At 36.5% G+C, this 22,903-nt stretch overlaps 2 protein-coding genes across 2 annotated transcripts; both read left to right on the top strand.

The window, feature by feature from the left end:
* The first annotated feature begins 334 nt into the window (after nt 1-334).
* On the top strand, nt 335-14,867 carry slc13a3 (solute carrier family 13 member 3). The gene is made up of 13 exons (XM_028011643.1): nt 335-1,081; nt 1,715-1,980; nt 3,037-3,215; nt 3,877-3,946; nt 5,596-5,775; nt 5,850-5,975; nt 6,076-6,168; nt 6,253-6,357; nt 6,475-6,572; nt 8,640-8,752; nt 10,268-10,429; nt 12,625-12,762; nt 12,834-14,867. The coding sequence occupies exons 1-13, from the start codon at nt 974-976 to the stop codon at nt 13,014-13,016; spliced, it is 1,821 nt and encodes a 606-aa protein (XP_027867444.1). The 5' UTR covers nt 335-973; the 3' UTR covers nt 13,017-14,867.
* A 1,426-nt stretch (nt 14,868-16,293) lies between these two features.
* Nucleotides 16,294-21,569, top strand: ocstamp (osteoclast stimulatory transmembrane protein). Its single transcript, XM_028010004.1, has 3 exons — nt 16,294-16,655; nt 18,455-19,451; nt 19,955-21,569. Exons 1-3 carry the CDS (start codon nt 16,510-16,512, stop codon nt 20,297-20,299), a joined length of 1,488 nt encoding a protein of 495 aa, XP_027865805.1. The 5' UTR covers nt 16,294-16,509; the 3' UTR covers nt 20,300-21,569.
* The last annotated feature ends 1,334 nt before the right edge of the window (nt 21,570-22,903 follow it).

The following is a 22,903-nucleotide window of genomic DNA, read 5'->3' as shown; positions in this document are numbered from 1 at the left end:
AGGTGCTACCCACACTGGAAACTTAGCTCATGATTCATTTAAGATCTCAACTCGGTCTCTGCAGAAACCTGCTGTTTTCGCAAAGTAGCATATATGAAATTGATTTGTTGTGGAAACAGTTGAGCAAATTTACACAAAGCTGAACTCAACTTATGAAGAACCAAATACTAACACACAAGGAGGAAAACCCACTGAAGTAAAACAGAAGTTTTAAAGTTTCCAAGTTTCCGCCTGTCAGAGCAGCCACCCCCCACTCAGCTCCTACAGACTAGCCAGCATCAATTAGCAAACACCTGACGGAACTGCAGAGCTCATTATATGAGCCACTTCTCAGTGCAGCGGTGGTAAAAATGTTAAAGGGTCAACATATGCATATATATGTGGAGCATTTTCTTAACAACGGAAGTTAATAAAATTACATGATTGTGTGAGAAAATGGAGCCTGGAAAACACTTTAAGTAGTTTAAATCAAATTTTATCATCAGGTCTGAGTTGCTGCTGCTCAACTGTGACGTCCAGTGGCTTCAAAGTCTGAATCATCTAGATGAAACAAAGAAAACCTGAGCTATAATTTTCACTTTCTTTCTTTTTCTTATTTGTTTTTGTTTTCTAACAGCTAGACCTTCACATTTTTTCTCCATAAAAGTTACATAATCCTATTCGATAGTGCTTTCTCACTACCCTGTAGTACAGTCTTTATTCACTAGGTCATTTACAACATTTAGATTTCTCAGGCATTTCCTGCTGAAGCTTTTTAGTGCATGGACTTGCAGATTTGTGGGAGAGGCCGGTCATTTGGAAACCTGACAGAAAACGGACTGTCCTGTGAAACACCACCACAGGAGGAGTTAACCTGTAGCAGAGCGTGTGGTTAACCTTCTCCTGCGTCCAGCCAGGGGCTTCAAAGTGATCCCTCTCAGGCTTTTCCCAGCCACTTTATTTCCCTAAACAGAGCAGAAAACCCACTGAGGGAATGAAAATGTCTGTGGTGTCCAAGAAGCTGTGGTGCGTCCACAAGCAGCTGCTTCTCTGCCTTGCGCCACTTGTGTTTCTGCCTTTACTTTTTACTCTGCCAGAAAAGGTAAGTACTGATCACATGTTTGTGTCTTATTTTATTCAATTAGCTAGATAATACTGAATCATTTGTTGAGCATTAAGCTAAAAATTTCATCTGATTAAAACTGAAAATTGACTTGTTCTTATATTAATTTTGTTAATGTAATAGAAATATTTTGATCAGCATAATTTTTGATACAGAAGAACATTAAATTACATAACAATGAAAATAGTCCAAATAGTCCATAGATCCAAGAAAACAGCTGATCAAACTTAAAATAAATTTAATTTGTTACAAGTGATCAAACTAAGTTGATCTAATTAAATATATTACGTTTATTAAGTTGTCATGTTAAACAAACGTAAATAAATTAAGTTTGACCAACTTAATTTGGTTACGTGTTACAAATTAACAACATTTTTTTCTCTGTTTTCAGTGTTTTTGAACATACTTGTAGTGCATTATACATTTGTTTCCATTAAACTAGTTATTTACTTATTTAAAAACAAATTACCTGCAGTTTGAAACTAAACAAAGCACATTTTGGTGTCTAAAGTTTTTCATAATTTGATCCTGCTTCTTATCTTTTATACTCAAAAACATACAAAATGGTAGAAAAAACACAGAATATCTGACTGTGTGTTGCTCCTCTTTCAGGAGGGAAAATGCCTTTACGTTGTGATACTGATGGCTACGTTTTGGTGCACAGAGGCCTTGCCTCTGGCAGTCACAGCGATGCTTCCAGTCTGCCTCTTCCCGACGCTGGGGATTCTCCCGGCCAAAAAAGTCTGCCCCCAGTACTTCATCGAGACCAACTTCCTCTTCCTCAGCGGCCTTGTGTTGGCATCGTCGATTGAGGAGTGGGGCCTGCATCGTAGGATAGCACTGAAGGTCCTTAGTATTGTCGGAGTGAAACCTGCCTGGTGAGAGGGAAAGTTTTGATTGAGAATTTATTATTCTAATGTTTGTTAAACTAATCATACACACTCATCCTGATCTACTTCTACCAAATCAAATTCGAGGTAAAAAGTGGAGAAGAATTAGATTTAAAGGTGACCTACAATCTAAATTCACATTTTGCTACATTTTTGTAAATCCATTTGGGCTTCTACTGCTTCTAAAAACAGTCCAAGTGCTTAAAACACTCAGGGGGGTTTTGGCAATAAAATGAGCCGCTTCCAAAACCTTCTGAATGTAACGTCACAAATCAGCAGGCACTCCGCCGTTCCCTAGCAACCCCAACAAAGCCCAGCGTGTTACCTAGCAACTCCAGCTGAGCTCCAGCATATTTGGTTAGCTTAAAGCAGGGGTCTCAAACTCCAGTCCTCGAGGGCCGCAGTCCTGCAACTTTTAGATGTGCCTCTGCTGCACCACCTGAACAGAATAATTAGGTCATTAAGGCTCTGAGAACTGATCTACACAAGGAGGAGGTCATTAAGTCATTTCATTCCAGTGTTTTGTACCTGTGGCACATCTAAAAACTGCAGGACTGTGGCCCTCGAGGCCTGGAGTTTGAGACCCCTGGCTTAAAGGATACTACTGTTGTACAATGGCTGCTGGAAAAGACATTTTTTTTTTGTTGATTTACCATTCAAAAATCACTTATGGCATTCTTGTTGGTTGTGCAGGAGGCTCCACTTCTGCATTTCAAAGATGTACGGTTGTATAATTGTGCATCTGTTTGCAGCCATTTTCACGTGAGTTTAAATGTTGAGTTGGAGGGGGCGTGGCCAGCAGCAGCTTATTTGGGTTTAAAGTGACAGTAGTCCAAAAGTAGCTCATTCTGAAAGGAGATCAAAATAGCAGATTAAAATCTCATTATCTAAGAATGAAAAAAATGTAATGAACATGTTTTGTGTAGCTCATAAACCAATCCCAATCTGTTCAAAGAAGCATAATAAGTCACCTTTAAAACTGTCAAGAAGATCCTTTCAAGGATTAAAGTGGATTTATTGTATCTTTGTTTATTAACTCCTCAGGCTCATCCTGGGAATGATGATGACCTCATCCTTCCTTTCCATGTGGCTCAGCAACACCGCCACAACAGCCATGATGCTTCCCATTGCAAACGCCATCCTGGAGAGCCTGTTTGGGGACCTGGAGACCCTGAAGCAAAAGTGCAAATCCCCAGAGGATCGTGACAGTGCTGCAATAAATGGTACAGTGTAATGTTGGCACCATGTTTTTGACAGGAAATCAAGAAGGCTTCCATCAAAACAACCTAAACAAAATATCTGTTTTGATTACGTCAGAGAGATTAAATTTTTTTCTGCTTTATTGACCATTTCAGACATTCCTATGATGCAATCCCATCGCATTATCTCTTGGAAAAAGCTCAGAATAAGCCTCTTAACTCTAACTATCTGACACTGCACACTGACTGACATAATCAGTGACTAGTTTGCAAATATAGTTGCACATTTATTTGTTTAGGGGGTAAATATTTCCCAGAGAAGTTGGTGGAAAATATCAAAACAGAGAGTTGATGGACAAATCATGTTTACAAAGTATTTCATTCAAGAATTGTTCATTTACTATAACACAAAAATGCAGATATAATGTACATTGTCCTGTGTAACTTTTGCTGTTTATAATATGTAATCTAATGTATGAACTTTGTGCGGTTTAAAATACACTGAATCCTGGGATGCAGGGTTGGTCAATCATCAAATAGCAATTGATTATTGTTCTTATGCCATGTGACAGTCATGTTAAATTAATTTAAGGTGCAGCCGCCTAAAGCAGCTAATAATTTAAGTTATGTTAATTCTTTTGGATTCTACGTAACCAAAACTGTGTCTCAATTAAATTTCTTGCAGGTCAAACTTCACTGAAGCTCCATTCGCTGCCATCAGAGCCTTCTGAAAAACATATGCTGTCAATGGATGGGTAAAAGAGCAGAGAGAGATCATTTTGGTAGTGATTTCTTAGAGGAATTCCTGAACTTAGATGGAATTCAGGGAATCTTCAACATATTCTAGTTGTAGCTCCTTTGGTGTTTCACATTTCATCTCATAAGTCAGAATTTAAGTTACGAAATATCACCTGGAGCTTAAGTTTTTAAGCAGTTTTTAGACTGAAGCAACAAACTGTCCTTTTATCCTTAAATCAAAAGGTAAATCCCTTTTCTTTTTCAATTTGAAGCCAGGACACAGTTGGATTATTAGATATGTTTCCATATCAAAGCTTGTTTACTTCTGAGAAAAATAGAATACATCAATAAGCTGCAGTTGGGAAACAATTAGCTTAGCTTAGTTTAGCCTAGCCTATTCTAGCTTAGCATTAGCCCAAACAAGCTTAGATTTAGATAAAAATTGAGAGAAAGCAATTTTCTTTGAAATAATGGTTTAGATGAGCTGTTCTTAACATAGGACCAAGACTGAAAAAGAGAAAAACCTGCAGCTTATTTTATTTTTAATAATAGAACAGTGGAAAAGTAATCAGTGTTTGTTAGTTATTCTGAACCAAGTTTGAAAACAAAAATTAGAAAGTCAGTTAGCTTATCTTGTCTTAATTTAAGGAATAAAACTAAACTAAAATAAATTAAAATAAGAACAAGAATAAATGAAAACAGATAAACAATTTGCCAAGCTCAACTGTCTTAATGCAATTTAGCTGATCATAAAACTCAGATTAAGAGGCTGTTTGCTCAGTTTATGTTGTCTTAACTTGGCATGAAATTGAGATCAGTAAGGCAGATAGTGAAACTTTTCTTAAAATAGTCCAAACATTGGCTACTTTGTAGATAAAAGTTATATAGATTATTTTATGATAGTAAACACAGTTGAAGATAGGAACCAGCCAACTGTAATGGGCAAGCAGGTTTAGATAAAATAACAAATGACAAAAAACTGTTTGCTTATCGTATATTTTCGTAGCTTCGAATAAAAACCAAGGAGGATCGTTATCTTAGCTTATCTGGTTTGAGAACAGAAATCAGGTATCTTAGTCTAGTTTTTCTTGAACTGGGTGTTAAAAGAATGTTAAAAGAAAAACGCAATTAGTTTATCTAGAAATAAAGTCATAACAAGAAGACGCTTAGCTTAGCATAGCTTAACTTAGCTTAAACGTGAGAACAGATAATGATCCTCAGCTACACATTAATGGTGAAAACAGACAGCTTTTATAAGCTTAGCAAAAATAGAATTAGCTTGTCTTAACTTGGTGTAGAATAAGAACTGAGAGTAATGGTTAGCTTAGCTAAACTGAAAATAACAACAAGAAACAGTTTGCTAACTTGTCTCCAAGTTAGCTTGGAGATGGTTAGCTTGGAGACAGTTGGCTTGGAGACGGTTAGCTTGGAGACAGTTAGCCTGGAGACGGTTAGCTTGGAGACAGTTAGCCTGGAGACGGTTAGCTTGGAGACAGTTGGCTTGGAGACGGTAAGCTTGTCTCCAAGCTAACTTACATTTTACGTTAAAAAAGTGATACATTTGTTTTGATATCTTCATTTTATAAAGGAACCTAATAACAATACATGTCAGTAGTAGTGTAGTGTTTCCGTAAAATGTTGATTCCTGTCTTTAAACTTCAATAAGGATGGAAGCTGTGGAGCCTGTAGACATGAGGACGGCTGAGGAGATCCAGTCAGAGTCAGAGTATCAGCTGAAAGTGTGGAAAGGATTCTTGATCTGTATTCCCTATGCTGCCAGTATTGGAGGTACAGCAACGCTGACAGGCACAGCACCAAACCTCATCCTGATTGGACAGCTCAAAAGGTAAATTCATGTTAAAAAAAGATTTTCTTATTATAAATGACTCCATTTACCAGTGAGCTTCTTGTTCTTTACAGCTACTTCCCAGACTGCGACCTTATCAACTTTGGCTCTTGGTTTGCCTTTGCCTTCCCCCTGATGCTTCTCTTTCTGTTTTTGGGGTGGATTTGGATCTCTTTTCTCTACGGCGGACTGAATACAAGGTAATGTAAAATTATATTGTGATATTTGGTTGGAGTATTGTGTGATTTTGCTTTAGTGAAACATAACTGCCTAGTGTCACACTTATTTTATAAAATCCAGGTTATGTTTCACGAAACACGACCACAGAGCCCAGGCAGAAGCCAGAGCCAAAGCTCTAATTAAAGAAGATTACAGAAAACTGGGGCCCATAAAGTGAGGACTCTTGTATTGTCTTTTAATTTCATACAAATATGTACTATTTCTGTTACTGTATCTTTTACTCACTTTTCATTTCAGCTTTGCAGAAGGGGCCATCTCTTTCTTTTTTATTTTATTCGCTGTTCTCCTGTTCACAAGAGATCCTAAATTTGTTACTGGCTGGTCTGTGTTTTTCAAAAAAGGGTAAGAAATGGATATCGTTCCCATCATTTTTAAAATTTTAGAACAGGTATCATTCTTTAGAAAAGCCTACTAATTACTTTTACTCTTTTTTATTTTTGTTTCTTGCGTTTTCTGCAGGTATGTCTCAGATGCTGTCACTGGTGTCATCATTGTGTCCATTTTGTTCTTCTTCCCATCACAAAAACCCTCTCTGAGTTGGTGGTTTGACCCAAAAGGTTGGTCACATGACAAAAGTTAATATTTATGACTGGATATTTGGTTTAGATTCAAGCACTCTTCCCTACAGAAGCTGTTGCAAAATACACAGAGCAGGTTGAGGAATGTTAATAATGTAGATTAGAGAGTCTTAGTAAAGTTCCCGTCTGGAGGGGAGACTGTACGTTCTCTGTGTCTGTGATTAGAGTAAGCTTTTAAAGCGCTGCAGCTGCACTTTGTGTTTTCTGTTTATGTGTGCGACATAATTTGCATTTTCCACTGAGGAGAAACATACAGTGCTGTGAAAAAAATACTGTCCGCTTACAGATTTCTCTTTTTTGTTGTTGATTTATGTCACACTTAAATGTTTTAGATCATCAAACAAATTTTAACAACAGACAAAGATAACTTGAGTGAATAATACTAAAAGATTTATTTTATTGAAATTGTATGTAAAAATCACATTTTGCATACTTTTGTGCTTACATTTGAATCTCAACTTTAAAAACAGCACAAGTGCTTAAAAATTCACCTAGCAGTTTTTTTTGGCAATAAGTTCATGATTTTTGGTGTCTAGAAAACGAGCAGTTCCAAAAACCTCTCCATTGTTTAGTCACAATTGAAGGGCAGAGCTGCGTTACCTAGCAACCCCAGCTGAGCTCCAGCATGTTTGTTCAGCTGGTTTTGCTACTATATAAAATGTTTTGTTTTTTGACTTACCATTCAGAAACCACTTGCTACATTCTTTTTGGTTGTGCTGGATTCTCTACTAATGCTGTTCAAAGATGTATGGCTGTATAATTGTGCATCTGTTTGCAACCATTTGCAAGTATGAGTGTAAACATTGTATTTATTTGGATTTAAAGTGACAGCAGCTCATTCTGGAAGGAGCTCAACATAGGCAGAACTGACCAGACTGAAATCTAATTATCTAAGAATTATTTTGTGCAAAAAAAATGTAATGAACATGCCTTGTGCAGTTCATAAACCTATCCTAACATGTTAAAGAAGCATAATATGTCACCTTTAAAGGAATAAAGCTTTCCAAGTCACCTCGCCCTTTGTGAAAAAGAATCTCAGACCAACAAATCACTAAAATAGAATCTGCATCACAGCATGAAACAGGCTACAAAACCCTAAAAAGAAACACACCATGCCTTTCTTTTTAAAGAAAGACAAGAACAGACAAGAAACAAAATAATTTACATAAATCTGGTTTTGAGGCTCAAGTTGACCACAGTAAAACCTTTTTCTGCAAATGGAGAAGACATGTTATGGTGGTAAACCAACCTGGGAAATTACCGCAATGATGCATCAATTAAAACGGAGACAGAAATACAGTAATAGTCACTGTAATACAGTATTTTTCAAAATTGCAGAAAATTAGCAAAAAACTCACAATTATCCATTAGCGTGAAAACGTGCAGGGATATGTTGATTTTGCGTCAATTTGCAGAGTTGCAAAAAGCTGGAGGGACTGATTGAAGTAATTTGGCCATTTATAGATAAAAACTACTTTGACTTGATCGATAATATTTAAGCAAACAGGTATTATTTTGTTTATGCTCCCCTCTGAACTCTAAAGGTCCACATAAGAAGCTATGGCGGGCTGGATTTGGCCCCGGGGCCTTTTTTTGGTCACATTTTTGAGACTCACCTCTCTTTTTGGGAACAAACAAGCCACCATGATGTATAAGAAATGCTTTTGAAGGCTTCTTTTTAAGTCGCAGCTTTGGTGAATATTATTTATGGTTGTGGTCCTGATAAGTATCCAGAGTGTAATTCAGCATCTCCTCTAAAAAGATGGAAACACAAAGGTGTTTCTGAGAATGCACTGCTTTGTGGATGTTTAGTGTCTGAGGCACATGTGCATGAGATTGTGTTTGTTATGTTCAGCTGGTCAAATAAACCCATGGACACTCGCTAAAAAAGCAAAGCATGGGGCTCTTTGGTCTGATTTGGGTCAAATATTTGAAAGGAAGATAATTAAATCTACTAATCTACAGAACTTTAAAGATTTCTACCATGTAAACTCTTGCAAAGTTCATAAAAATAATGTCTAATTCTTTTTCTTCTACATTTTTCAGCTGTAAACACTCCATACGTCCCTCTGCTTTCATGGAAAAAGGCCCAGGACTCTGTTCCCTGGAACATTATCCTCTTGCTTGGAGGCGGCTTTGCAATGGCCAAAGCTTGTGAGGTAACGAGTTTCTTTTCCCAAATGAGCTTCGTACTTTGAAGTCATAAACTGATTGCAGTCAAAACTTATTTGTACAGCCTTTATGTTCTCTCCTAACATGAAACAGTCAATAGTTTTCTGCAGCTTAAAAGCAATTCCTGGGAATTATAAAGTCTGAGAAAATAAAATGAATAATAATTTTAGGATCGGTGCAACAAATTACCTCATAAAACTCATGTAGCAAAACAGGAACATCTTTTTTTCTGATAATTAAAATCAGTGTATGTAAATATACACTTTAAACCAAATATTTATATGTTTTCTCATATTTTACTTTAAAACAGAATAATATTTTGCCTTTTAGTTGAGTTTGGATTCGCGAAATTGTTTCGTTTTGCTAAATTTAAAAATAATAGGAGGGTTTATTTTTAGTATTAGATTCTGTATTATTAGAAATTTTTAATGACTTTCTTCATATTTTTAAGTTCACAGTTACAAAAAACTATGATTTTTAACAATTTGTGAAATTGTGCCAAAGGAAAATTATTGTAAAATGTATTTACTTAATTTCTGCTATTTTTCTTAGACATTAAACTCTAATTGACATGACGGCGGCTCCGCCCCCATGCGGAAGTAGAGCTGTCCTCCGACAACCACAGTTATTAAGGCAGACTAGGACCTCAATGCGTTACCCTAGACATTTTTTGAGTCATTTTTGCCTTATAAATCATCACTGAGGCAGGCAAGAAAATTCTGTAGCTAGTCCTGCGTCAGATCTGTAAGGTTATTAGCGGGAAATAACGGAGAAATCAACAATAAAGCCCAAGAAGACAAATGAAGGACAAAAATGTGTGATTGGATGTAAGTGTGAGCGCTGCGGGACAAAATGTATGAGTAATTACTTAAAATAATACCGGCTTGTGAAAATCTGCCTTCAGGAAAATGCTTAGAAATAAACAGTAGTATGAAACGATGTTTAAATGCCAATATAGCAGTTAGTGCAGTCTGTTCTCATGCTGCCATAGAGCTACCGGAATCAATACGCATAAAATCCAGCATAACTACCGTCTCTTATTGATCTGGAAATGATGAGATGTTTAGCATTGTTACTTTAATCTAACTGAGTTGTGTTTATTTGACGCTTAGCCGTCAGCCCTGAGTCGTTAGCACGGAGCTATCAGTAAGTATAGTTATGACAAAAAAAATGTGATGTTTACTACCGGTTACCTTCGTGGTGTTGACTAACGTGGTAGTTCCCGTCCATCAGTTTCATTCAACTGGATGTGGGGTGGGCTGCAGTCCATGATCCATTTCTTACGTTATTCCAGACTCCTTTTTGATTTTGGAAATGTAATAAATTGTGTTCCACCCTCTTACTTTACTTTACTCTACACCCTCCATACTTTACTTTACAACTCTGTCATGCTCCTTACTTTCTCTGCTGGTTTTGCTTTTTATTTGTTCTGTTCTTAAATGTAGTTTATTATGTTTTTATTTGACCTTTGACCTTAACCCAGATATTTTGCCTTGCGGCAGGAGTCCGGCCTTGCGTCCTGGATCGGAGGCCACCTCCAGCCCTTGGCTGAAGTTCCCCCAGCTGTAGCTGTGATGTTAATCACTGCTTTCCTGGCTTGTTTCACCGAGTTTGCCAGCAACACAGCAACTATTATTATATTTCTGCCTGTCATTGCTGAACTGGTGAGTCTAACAACTAGAATTATAGAATAAAAATTGTTTCTAATGACCACACGTGAATATATATGATTTCCCTGGTGAAAAAAGTCTCTACAGATGCTAAATTATACAATTAAACCTTTAAGTTCTTCATGGAGCACCAGCGATCCAGCCATATTTGCAGTACCATAATTCTGTCACACTTTGCGCTATCTGAAAAGTTCCAACAGTTTCTGACAGGAGACGTTGCGCTTTCCAGCCAATAATGGGTTATTACAGTACTTTCACTCCTGCCGTAGCAGGAAGTGAAATTAATGCGATGAAACACTCTTAATAGATGGTAAATTGCAAAATTAACTCGCTGCATATTTAAAGTTCCAGTTGTTGTGGATAAATATTTACTCACAGAACATTTAAAGACCTGCGTACAATTAAAATAAGCAAAAATATCCAAAATACATTTTACATTTAGGACATAAAGGGTTAAATCTATTTTATGCTTAACTTCAAGGTAAACATGCAGGTAAATATGACAGTAAAGGATAAAAACTGGATGCTCGTGTTAAAGCTGTGGACAGTGAACAAGTTTTAGTTCAGTTCTTGTTCTCATTAAGAGTCTCAGCGGACTTGTTAAACTCTGGCAGTGGATATTCTGTTTCTAACCTGTTGGACATTAACTGCTACTATTATGGTAATGATTACCGAAAGGTTTTATTGCACCCTGTAATTTTGCCTTTGCGCAAAAAAAGTCTTACGTTTTATCTGCAGGATCCATGGTTTGAAGAATCTGTGCTTAAATTATGGTTTGCTTGAATTTGAATTAAAATAAAATGTGAACGGGCCACATTTTATTTAGCGTGACCCACGTTTGGAGGCCTTGAGTCCTCGACGCGGCCGTCGCGGGTTCGCTTCCTGGACCTGGCGATATTTGCCGCATGTCTTCCCCCTTTCCTGTCAGCCTACTTTCATATAAGGGACACTAGAGCCCACAAAAGACCCGCTGGAGGGGAGAAAAAAATACAATAAAATAAAATTTGAACTCCAGCTGTTTATATTTATATAATTGAAAGACTTAATTAGTCAAACTGATAAGAGATTAATCCTGACAAACAACATTTAACGCATTTCAGTTCTAACTGAGTACACTGCAAAAACACAAAATCTTACCAAGTATTTTTGGTCTAGTGTCTTGTAAAATCAACTTAGTAATCTTGAAAAGTAACTGTTCGGCAAGATATACCAGTTTGTTTTAAAGTAAATTCTTAATATTGGACAAAAGAGTAGTAGATTCATTGATAGATTATTTCACTTATAACAAAGGAAAATGTCTTGATACAAGTTGAATAATCTGCCAACGGAAGTAGTACATTTTCATTGTTATTAAGAAAGTATTGAATTAAAACAAGCTGCTATATTTTGCTGAAAACGTTTTTGTACTTTGGTTTTGTCTTATTGCAAGTGTACTAAGATATTTGCTTTAGAAACTAGACCAAAAATACTTGCTAGGAGTTTGTGTTTTTGCAGTGTAAATACAAAATGCTGCGAACAAATAGGGAAATAGTGGTTATTTAACCTGCTTATAATAAAGGTTAAAGAAGAAAGTACACAGTTTTTGAAATACCACCATTTTGACTGACATTTTTATAAAGTAAACGGGACACAGGCTTTTTCAAGCTATTGTGTTGAGATATATAAACAAAGAAATAAAAGAAAAAACTTGATATCCAGTGTCCCTTCTTCATTGGATGAATGAAACAGATAAACTATGTTAAATTTTACTCAGAAGTTGAAACTTGGAATTTGAAGGTTCATCAAAATCCAATACGGCTACTTTGTATGTTAAAATCAGCCTATTTGTGTTTTTTCTTGTGTGTGTCTGGATTTTTTTCTGTAATCAACAGTAATATATAAAATAATATATTCATAATAATAATTTTTTGCCAAAATTATTATTATTTTTGCCTAAATCATCTTTTGCCAAAACAGAGGTGGTGACAAAAATACTTTCTGTATAATAATTGGTGGATTAATCAACAACTAAAATAATCATTAGTTGAGAGTAAAGTCAAATTCCTTGTTTGTCTGAACAAACGTGGCTCATAAAGCTGATTCTGATTAAAGAGTTTTCCAGTAAGAAGTGCAAGTTAGATATGTCTGAGTGTTTAATACCTTTAAATGCTTTCTGAATGAAATTTTGAAGAGCAGGACTGTCTCTGCAGGCCATTCGTGTCTCTGTCAACCCTTTGTACTTCATGATTCCTGCCACTGTGGGATGTTCATACGCCTTCATGCTTCCTGTTTCCACTCCACCCAACTCCATCGCCTTTGCATCCGGACATCTCATGGTCAAAGACATGGTAACGAACTCACTCTGACTCGTTCACTTTAGAAAACCAGCAGCGGTCCTCATGCTTCCCCTCTGTTTCAGGTGAAAACCGGCTTTGTCATGAACATCCTGGGGATCCTCTCTGTGTCTCTGGCTATGAACACGTGGGGCGTCGCCATGTTTAACTTGACCTCCTACCCAAAATGGGCTCACACCGCCAACACTACTGCTGCCACTCCAAATGTTCACTTCCCATCCATGAGGTCAACCAACGCCACGCTCTGAGGATGTAAATGCAGACTGTATATAGATTTAAAAACTAAAACTATACATGTTTTTAAATGTGCTAAAACACCACAAAGCTCTGTTACTGCTGCTCCTGGCTCTTCTGCCTTTAGGAAGCTCATTGTAATTATTGCTTCATACTTTAATGTTCACTTTGGCTTTAAGATTTGTGAATATGCTGTGAAAAAAAAAAGCTGAATTATCATACACTAACTGGGCCAGAAGTACCAGATACCGTCAGATTTAGGCCATTCAGAATTTCAGTAACATCTAATTCTTAATCCACTGAGTTTAATATGATGTCGGCACCCTTTTACAGTCTAAACAGCTTCAACTCTTCTGGTTTTGGACTTTTTTTTAAATTTTTTTTTTACAGAAACCCATTTGTGAGGTCAGACACTGATGTTGGACAAGAAGCCCTTGCTCTCAGTTTCTTCTCCAACTCCTCCTAAAAGTGTTTTAGTGGGTTTAGGTCAGGATCTGTGCAGACCTGTCAAGTTCTTGCAGATAAAATATTCTTAATAGACCTTTGTACATTGTTACCAAGTCAAATTAGAACAGGAAGGCCAGTATCTTGACTTCCTGAAGCCTTAAACGTTGCATTTACTGGAGTTAAATGACTGAGTCTAACTTCCAAAAAGCAAAAACACAAAAGTATACCAAGTATTTTTGGTCTACTTTCTAGTGCAAATATCTTGGTACACTTCAAATAAGACAAAACAAACTTACAAGTAACTTTTCAGTAAGATGTAGGAGCTTGATTTAAGTCAGTTACTCCTTAGTATTAATAAAACTGGCAAATAATTTGCCAGTGGAGCAAACTGTTTGTTTTACTGACATACAGTGTCTGGATGGTTAGTCAACAAAAAAAAAAGTTGTTTTTTCCAGCAGGAAAAAGTTGGTTTTCCAACCAACTGGAAGGCCAGGACCAATACTTCTGGACTTCTGGAAGTCCAGAAGACCTGGAGTTCCGCTCAGGTTGCTAGGTGACAGACTGGGCTTGGCTGGAGTTGCTAGGCAACGGAGGAGTGCCCATTGATTGTGACTTAAAAATCGGGAAGTTTTTGAAACAGCTAATTTTCTGGACACCAGAAAGACATTAACTTATTGACAAAATATTGTTTAGTTTAGCTGTTTTTAGAAGCAGTAGAAACGCAAATGGAAGCATAAAAACCTGCTAAATGTGAATTTTGCATAATTGATCCCCTTTTGCACACCAAACATGGCAGAAATATTATCTTTAGAGCCATCCCAATAATCGACACAACCTTAAAATTGTCGGAAGGAGATGATCAGGTCAAACATCGTCATAATTAGCTTGCCGTGTTAACTGGTGCTCGGAGGTCTGTAGCTAATTTCTCTTTCATTATTCACCTCCTGCCACTTTATCTGTACATTAAGCCATTTTTCTTCATATACACATTTGATCATAGACCCAACAGACAACAAATAAATAACAAAATTAGAAAAATCACAGAAACCGTGGCATCAAAAGTGGATAATAGCACCAAAAGCTACATGTCTTAATCACTTCTACTTGGTTATAATGGTTGAAACAACTGAGGGAATAATTTTGAGGGAGGACCCAATACACTTTCCAATACTATACTTTAAATAGTATTTAAAGTATACTATTTACTATGTAGTAAATAAATTCTGTTATTCTGTTTTAATTCTGTTTTATAGAGGGTGCCGTTTGTATTTCTTACTACAAGGTGAGTCAAAAAGAAGAGAAACATCTGTGAATAACTTTTATAATACATGTATCACTGAAATTCAACAAGCGATCATGTTGGTGAATCCTTCTGCACACATTTCACTTCCAGTAATTAAAACCTTCCCCAACTATATTGATGAAAGCTAATTATTGAATCTGTACACTTTATGATTTACCTGCAGGTTCCTCATCTGTCAAAAAAAGAGTTTTAATACGATGACAAAAAGAGTGAATGAAGGCTTTCACACATTTTGGCACATTTTGTCCAAACTGCAGTAAAACCCGTGTTTGCTTGGTGTTATAAAGGATCATTTTGGAGCCACAGGGCCATAGAGCAATGGTTAACTTCTACAAGGGTGCAGAGGTCATCCATTCAGTGCTGTTTCACCAGCAGAAAGCTCTTAATGTTTACATACAAAACTAGAAAATACTCAACCACAATCCACAAAGCAGAGTGGATTCAGCTCAAACAGAAACATCAACCTTGGATAAGGACTTGTGTGTTTTAAAAAGGTTAGATAGAAGAAAAATATTTTTTATGGATTAAGTTTTTAGTTTGTGCATCGTGGGTGTAGCTTTTCTGTGTGACCCTGTTTAATTTTGCTGTTGCTTTTTGTGGTTTTCAACAAGAAGAAAATTATTGCTGCTCACCAAAATGGTCATTTCTTAAGGAAGGTAATAATTTGAATACAGTCAGTTTCTGATTTTTGGGGAATAATATTCTGTTTTAGTGCAAAAAAAGCACCCCAGCTGAGGAGGTTGTTTATTAGCACTTGGGCAATACTTTAAAAACAATTCATTTTGCATCAAAAAATAAAATTTTTATTTTCATAATCTTGTCTTCAGCTGAACATTGTAGTAGGAGGTAACCTAAAATAGCAGCCAACTGAACAAATGTTTGACAAGTTACATTCTGCTCTTTACTCCACCTATCAGACTCTTGACTTGCTGATGCAAGATGACTAAACATTTTCATCAAGATGACTAAACATTTTCATCAATCAATAATGAAAGGGAAAAAAAATCTGGATATTTAGAAATTGATAGTAGCATTCTGTACATAAAGCTAAATATTAAGCCATGAAATTAATTAATTTATTATCACCTGCTGTTGTAAATTATTTATTATTTATTATTATTATTTATTTATTTATTATTTATTATTATTTATTTATAAATTATTTATTTCTTGTAAGGTAGGTTTTGAAAAAGGTAACGCTTTATATTCCATTTAGGGTTATATGATTAAGTGAAGGCTAGAAATACATTGTAAAACATTTTCCTTCCATCTCAGGATAGAAAATCAAGCCACTAAGTATTCTGGGAAATAGTTCCCACTCCTGTCTTTTTCTTCTTTCAGTTTTTTTAAGTGCTAACCTAAAAACTCTAGTAGGAGGTTTGACAAAATGAATAAAAAGTTAACACAACTTGCTATTGTAAGTTTATCCTTCACAAACTCACACATTTGGGTTCGAAATGTAAAACTCTCTAAATTTATTTGACTTAAAGAATAAAAGATAATAGACACAACTAAATGCTGCTCAAATGTTTTACAGGGTAACTGGTCATTATGCATGTCTTTGCATTTGTCCCAACCTTATTTCTGGTTTGTGGATCAGTTTGCTTTAAAATGACCTTTAAGAAGTTAAAAGTAATCAAACTGATAGTCAGTTTTTGGCGTCATCACATGTTTAAATCATCATAAAACTTGTGTCACAACCCGTGTTTGTCACCGCCGGTCTTTAATTCACAGAAAATGTTTCCTCCTGAGAAATCATGCGACCTACAAACACCAACATGACGCTGACTGTTCAGCTCAGTTCCCCTTTTTTAACCTTCGAGGTTCAGCAACGCTTCCCAAAGCGGCTTTATCCTGTTCTGTTTGAAAGGTCGATCATGGAGCATGCTGCTTTACCTCTCAGGTAAGAAATGTCAGCCACTCTGAACTGAAAAAAGAGAATAGAGCTCAAAATTTTATAAAATGAATTAATTTATTACATGTAATTGAATTAAGTAGGTCAAACTTAATTTATTTATCTTTGTTTATCATGACAGCGTAATAAACCTAATGTATTTATTTTGGGATTTTAAGTTGGATTACCTGTTTTCTTTTTTCAGTGTGAGTGATAAGTACATTTGTTTGATTTAAAAAAATAATAATTTTTACTTCCTTGCGTAATTCTCAAAATGAGCTAAAATAATATTGAGTAAAAATCAAATTAGGAAAAAATATTTCTTGGTGACCTGTGGTGTGCTTTTATTTTTACCATTACTGGCAATAATTACTTAAAAAAATGACCTGTATGCCATACTAAATTTGAACTACATTACTATTATTCTACTCAATAGAGATATTTATAGCTTTGCATTAAACCAGAGCTCCTTTATGTATTAACAGGTCACTTGACTCAGTAAAAAAATCTAGTTTACAGCACATCTTTGTAACTGTTTTATGCCTCATTTATTAGTTTAGGCTACACTGACGGTGACTAACTAAAATAAAGGAGAGGATCCAAATTCAGAGCTTTTTTTTAAGGTAGGAAGATGATAAACCAAACCTGATTAGTTTATAATGACTTGAAAGAACAAAATAATGCTCCTCTACAAAGTACACATCCAGACAACAGCTTTTTTATATGCAGATATTTTTTATATTTGCATATAAAAGATATGCAAATATTTACTACAGATATTTCACAGAAAAAAAATCCACAAATGCTCTTTTTTATATATATGTTCTAGGCAGCCCATTGGATTGTGATTTTGAGAAAAGGTCAAATTTTCTTGTTCATAATTTGAGTTTCAAGCTATTTGTCTGTTAATTTATAGAATTAAAACAGGAACGTTTCAATTTCTGAGTAAAGATTTAACAGTTTATCTGTCTCATTCCCACAAAGAACAAGGATAACAGGTTTTTCTTTAATTTAATTAATATGGAGCTCCATAAATTAACCGTTCTTATAACGCAACACAACAGCCTGAGAAAACTGCTGTCCAGCCTACAGATTTATGGGCTGTTCAAAACATGTTCATTTCCTTTCGAGCCGTTTTAGGGCTACTGTCACTTTAAATCCAAACGAGCTGCTGTTGGCCATGCCTCCCAACTCAACGTTTCCCCTCACACATGAAAATGTCTCAAAGCAGATACCCATTTCCACACCTGTACATCCTATAATGCAGCTTCTGAATGGTAAGCCAACAACAAAACACCTGTCTTCTCAGCGCAGCCATTGTTCAGCGCATACAGCAGTAAAAACAGGTGACCAAACGTCCTGGTTGCTAGGTAGCGGGCTGGGATTTGCTGGGGTTGCTAGGTAACGGGAGTTAATAATCAGGAGGTTTTTGAAACGGCTCACCAAAATAATAGTGAGCCGTTTTTATTTATTTATTTTTTAAGTGCGTGGGCTATTTTTAGAAGCCGTTGAGATTCAAATGGAAGTACAAAAACGTGAAAAATGCGAATTTAGCATATTAGCTCCCCTCTAAAATATCTACGAAGATGGTGGTATTTCAAAAACCTTGTACTTCCTGAGGTGTTATTTATCGTAAAAATGGCAGGAAACCACTGTTGTTGACTGTAAAAATGATTATAATAAATGCATAATGCAGAAAAGTTGACATAAAGTGAAAATTAGCTATTCTTGGGGGTCTGTATGGAAGTTGGAGCCCCTCATATCAAATCTGAGCACCAGTTTAAATAGGCTTTCTTTCTTATTCACAGGAACAAATCAGGATCTCGCATACAGGCTCTGAAGTCTCTGCTGGTTTACCTCTGGGATGTTTACTCCAAACCTGCTCCGTCAGGCAGAGAAATCCTTTCTCTGCTGTCTATCTGCTCCACCTTTGCCGTCTTTACCGGTGGACTGCTGCACCACTGGCTGTCACAGACTCTAAAATACGACCATGTTGCTTCGGTCCAGACCACCTGCTTCTACAGCATAACCATGCTGCTGGTCTCCTTCCTGTTCCACCCCCTCCGCTGCGTTCTCACCATGATCCTGCCCACTGTGTGCACCAAACAGGGACGCAAACTCCTCATCTCGGCCTCCATCATGATTCTGGTGCTGAATGTCATCCCTAACATCACGGTCAACGTAAGAGCGGTCGCGGGGATCCTGAAGTGCACGGCTGAGGGCTTCACAAGGACCCTGCTGAACTCGTCTGAACCCTTCAACGAAGCAAAGCGAGACCTGGTTGAGGAAGCCATCAGAGTACAGAGGGAGGACTTGAGCATCGTCACCAAGTTAAAGAAGTTGGACCATTTCACACATGTTGACGTGTCAGAAGTCAGAAGCACGTTTTCTAAAGTGATTGATCAGATAGACGTCAACTTCTCACATGCAAAGAACCTGCTGAGAGAATACAAGCTGCTGTCAAACCGGATCCTCGCAGCTGTTTTTGTTGCATTACTGATTATTGAATCTGCACGATATTTAAAATCCTACCTGACCTCTGTTCAGTTTGATAACCGCTTCATCTCTGCGTCTTCTGAGGGGGAAGAACAGCGGCCTAAAGATAAAATCAGGGTCGCAGTTTGCAAAATAACAAGTCAAGAATGTACCTCTTCCTTCATATCTCTGGTCATTGTGACGTTATACTTTATTGCAATAACTCTAATTGTAGTTTTAGATCACATTGTGTATCACATAATCCAGATTATCGTGCCCTGGGTGATGGATTTCCCACCAACAACTGCTGCTATAACTGTCAGTTATAAGGTAAACTTTTTCTTTTCAGCTCTACATATTTCCCCAGTTCATAATATCCTTATTTGGCTAAATTCAAAATTTTCATTGCTTTATGAACTTCCATTTTCAGTCTTAACTATCTCTAAAAACAGCCAAAGCACTGAATAAAAACAACCCATCTGTTTTTTGACAAGAGGTTTTTTGGTGTCAGGAAAATGTGCTGTGGCGTTACCCAGCAACGGAAAAGACAAGTGTTTTGTTGTTGACTTATCAGTCAGAACTAATTGCTGGATTTTTGTTGGTTGTGCAGGGGGCTCTACTTTTGCTTTTCAGATATGTACGGTTATATAATTGCACATCTGTTTGAAGCCACTTTGACGTGCGAGTGTAAATGTTGACTTAGGTGGAGTTCAAAATGCAGAACTGACCAGACTACAATCTCATTACTGAAAAATGATTTTGTGCAAAAAATGTAATGAACATGTTTTTTGTAGCCTATTTTCTCATATTTAATGCTCTTCTTTTTACTGCAGGTTAACTGGTTTCCTCCTGCCCTCTGCATTATCCTTCAGTCATGTGTCCCACAGGAGCTGCTAAACTTCCACAAGGACTACAAGTGGACCTTCGACCCCGAACCGTCTCTCTGTGACGTGACAACGTCAGCTCCGAAGCTGGGCGTCGCTCTCCTGCTGGGATGTCTGTGGCTCATGAGCTACCTCATGGTGTTTCTCGAAGTTTACGCCAGGCGGCTTCGCAGGAATATCTGCGTCTCGTTTTTCAGAGAGCAGGAAGAAAGAAGGAGAGCGTATTTGACAAAGAAATTAGAGGAAAAACAGAAGACGAGGAAGGAAAGGAAAGCTAAAGCTATTAATGTTTGAATTTATTTTTAGAAGGTTTTGTTGGCTCCAGTGGCCTCCATCTGAAAGTAGTTAGACAGGAAAGAGGGTAACGACACATGCGGCAAATGTCACCAGGGTGGGAATCGAACCCACGACCACCTCGGCCTCAAAACATGGTTCGCACTCCGTCCCTGCGCCACCACTGCACCCTAATGTTTGAATTTCTAAGTGAAATCTATCTAATTATGATATATTTCTATTGTAGACCAACATAATTGTGTTTTTTTATGTCTATTTTATTTTTTGTTTAACTTATAAGATGGAGGAATGTAACATTATTTAACCCCAAATACAAATTAGGTTTAATAGAAAAATTTACAAACTAGCATCTGCTTGGAACAATACATTAAACAAGGAACAATTTAAATAGCTCAACACAACTCTTATTAGCTTCTCAAAATTTACCACAAAATTTCTGTTTTAATGACCACTGTGACTTAAAAGTTATTTTGTTTCTTTATAACAAGCATCTGTACTTAGTCATATTTTCACTGTTATTCATTCATTTATGAATATCACAGTTTCAAACAAAACATTTAAGTAGGAAGGTAAATATTCAGTCGACCAATTAAGTATTTAAATTTAGATAGCAAGCTAAATATCTAGCTTTAAAGCAGCTCAGCGCTAACTAAATATTTACCTAGCTCAGGGCTAATTTTTTTGTTTAGGGCTAAATATTGAGTTAGCAAACTTTAAGCTAGATCAGAGCTAAATATTGATGTTATACATTCAATATTGAGCTGCTTCATGATCACTCAACCTAAATATTTAGCTCTAAACTCAATATTTAGTTTGTAAACTAAATTAGGGTATTTATTTTTTCACCCTCCAGATGTGCAGTTTTTGGAAAAGCATTGATGGTAAGAAGCAAATTAATGTTTAGCTTGTCCAGTAGTGAAACTGAAACTCCAGTGGCTCCTGTTTACAAGTTTTGGTTTTTAAGTTCAGGGTGTTTGGTGAAGAAATGTCTTACTTTAGCCGTATTTCTAAAATGCAATGAAGTATTTGATGTGTTTTAACTAAAGCATTTAAAAAAATCCAACTTTTACTTTGAATTGCATCTTGACTGACAGCATAAAAAAAATAAATGAATTGCTGTAGCTAAGGAAGTTGATGTTGTGCTTCACTTCTTTTTTTCATTTTTTATTTGTCATATTGGGGTATAAATGCAGGGAAATGTGAGGCGGTGGTTTTATGTTTTTGGACGTATTGGAGTTGTATTCTAAACAAAAAGAAAAATTTATTTGACAAAATAAAACAATAAATTTGTCTGTCAGACAAAACTAAAAATATGTCAATATCAGTCGAGTGGATGAGCCACTCTGTTGACTTTTAATGATGAAACTTGTTTTGCTGACATTTGGCTGTGAAGGCCTCATGGCTGTTTGTCACCTCAACTCATGATGTGCTTTTGCGGAATGTGAACCGATGATCGAACATCCTGTTTGTGAGACACTGAACCAACACCTTTGTTTCTGCAAGCACGTCTCCATGCGGTGTCCTCCAGTCTGAGCCTACTTGTGGTTTTATTCAGGCGTAAAGCCGTATTTGCTAGATTTACAAGCACCCTGTCATACAGGAAACAACTCCAGCAGCAGCTGCATCTACCCCCCAAAACTGTTTCACACCTCGCCATCTTTCTCTGTTGGTGTTTAAATTTGTGGTCATGTGTTATGTCAGTATGGCTTCAATATGTTTTTGACCTTTCAGAACCACTAGGTGGCACTGTGGTACTTCAGGGAAAAAAAATCTAATTTCAGGAAATGAAAAATAACAGATTAGATCTCGTAATTTCTGGATTTTTATATTGGCCTAGATAGATGAAATGGATTAAATCAACCAGTTTCATGCGTGTAACAAATAATTCACCAGGCTATTCAAAAATAGATAATACATTTTAAAATTTCTCAAGGAGTTCTTTGCATATCAAAGGCTTCCCATGAGGCTGGAGGGTTTTATTTTAAGACGCGTCCCAGAATATTAATAGAAAACGTCTTTATAATCTATTTTTGTTCCTGACACTGTGTCCACTTCACGATTCTCTTAAAATGCAATCGCCTGTGCAAAAATAATCATCCTTTTCAAATTTCTATTGGTTAGAGTCAACTCTACAATTAAAAAAACAAAACTATATAGATGTATTCATTAATCTAAAAGACCTGATGTTGTTGTGGTATAATAGTATTCGATTATCTGTACTTTTACAAATTAATTTTGGTATATTTGGCATGTACTGAATTAGAACCAGCAAAAATAGAGTTCTGAGAAACTAAAGAAACTACAACTCAAGCATGTCTTTATCTGAATACCAAACGTGATGTACAGCAGACATGAACAGAGATGATCGAATAATTATGTTTTGATGTTTTCTTCTCTAAAGGTGTTCCAGGTAGCCTGCAGAACGAACATCTTTTATTTGAAAATGGAGAAACTTCCATTAGTATTCAAAATGATGGTCCTGTGCACAGAAACAGGGTTTAAGACCTTTTTCTTTCAGGCTGGATTCTGAAAACAGTCACTTTGAAGCATTAGACACTCAGGATGAATCACTCTTTCAGACTGCTTAAAGATGTAAACATCATC

Source organism: Xiphophorus couchianus, chromosome 24, assembly GCF_001444195.1.
Source record: "Xiphophorus couchianus chromosome 24, X_couchianus-1.0, whole genome shotgun sequence".
Classification (NCBI taxonomy): Eukaryota; Metazoa; Chordata; class Actinopteri; order Cyprinodontiformes; family Poeciliidae; genus Xiphophorus; species Xiphophorus couchianus.
This window is presented reverse-complemented; position numbering and strand designations above follow the sequence as displayed.

Excerpts from the sequence above, each read along its gene's own strand:
- ocstamp (XM_028010004.1), top strand. The coding sequence starts at position 16,510 with ATGCGACCTACAAACACCAACATGACGCTGACTGTTCAGCTCAGTTCC. Across the intron at positions 16,656-18,454 it reads CATGCTGCTTTACCTCTCAG|GAACAAATCAGGATCTCGCA; the intron begins GTAAGAAATGTC and ends TCTTATTCACAG. Across the intron at positions 19,452-19,954 it reads CTATAACTGTCAGTTATAAG|GTTAACTGGTTTCCTCCTGC; the intron begins GTAAACTTTTTC and ends TTTTTACTGCAG.
- slc13a3 (XM_028011643.1), top strand. The coding sequence starts at position 974 with ATGAAAATGTCTGTGGTGTCCAAGAAGCTGTGGTGCGTCCACAAGCAG. Across the intron at positions 5,776-5,849 it reads CTGATTGGACAGCTCAAAAG|CTACTTCCCAGACTGCGACC; the intron begins GTAAATTCATGT and ends TGTTCTTTACAG. Across the intron at positions 10,430-12,624 it reads TGCCTGTCATTGCTGAACTG|GCCATTCGTGTCTCTGTCAA; the intron begins GTGAGTCTAACA and ends CTGTCTCTGCAG.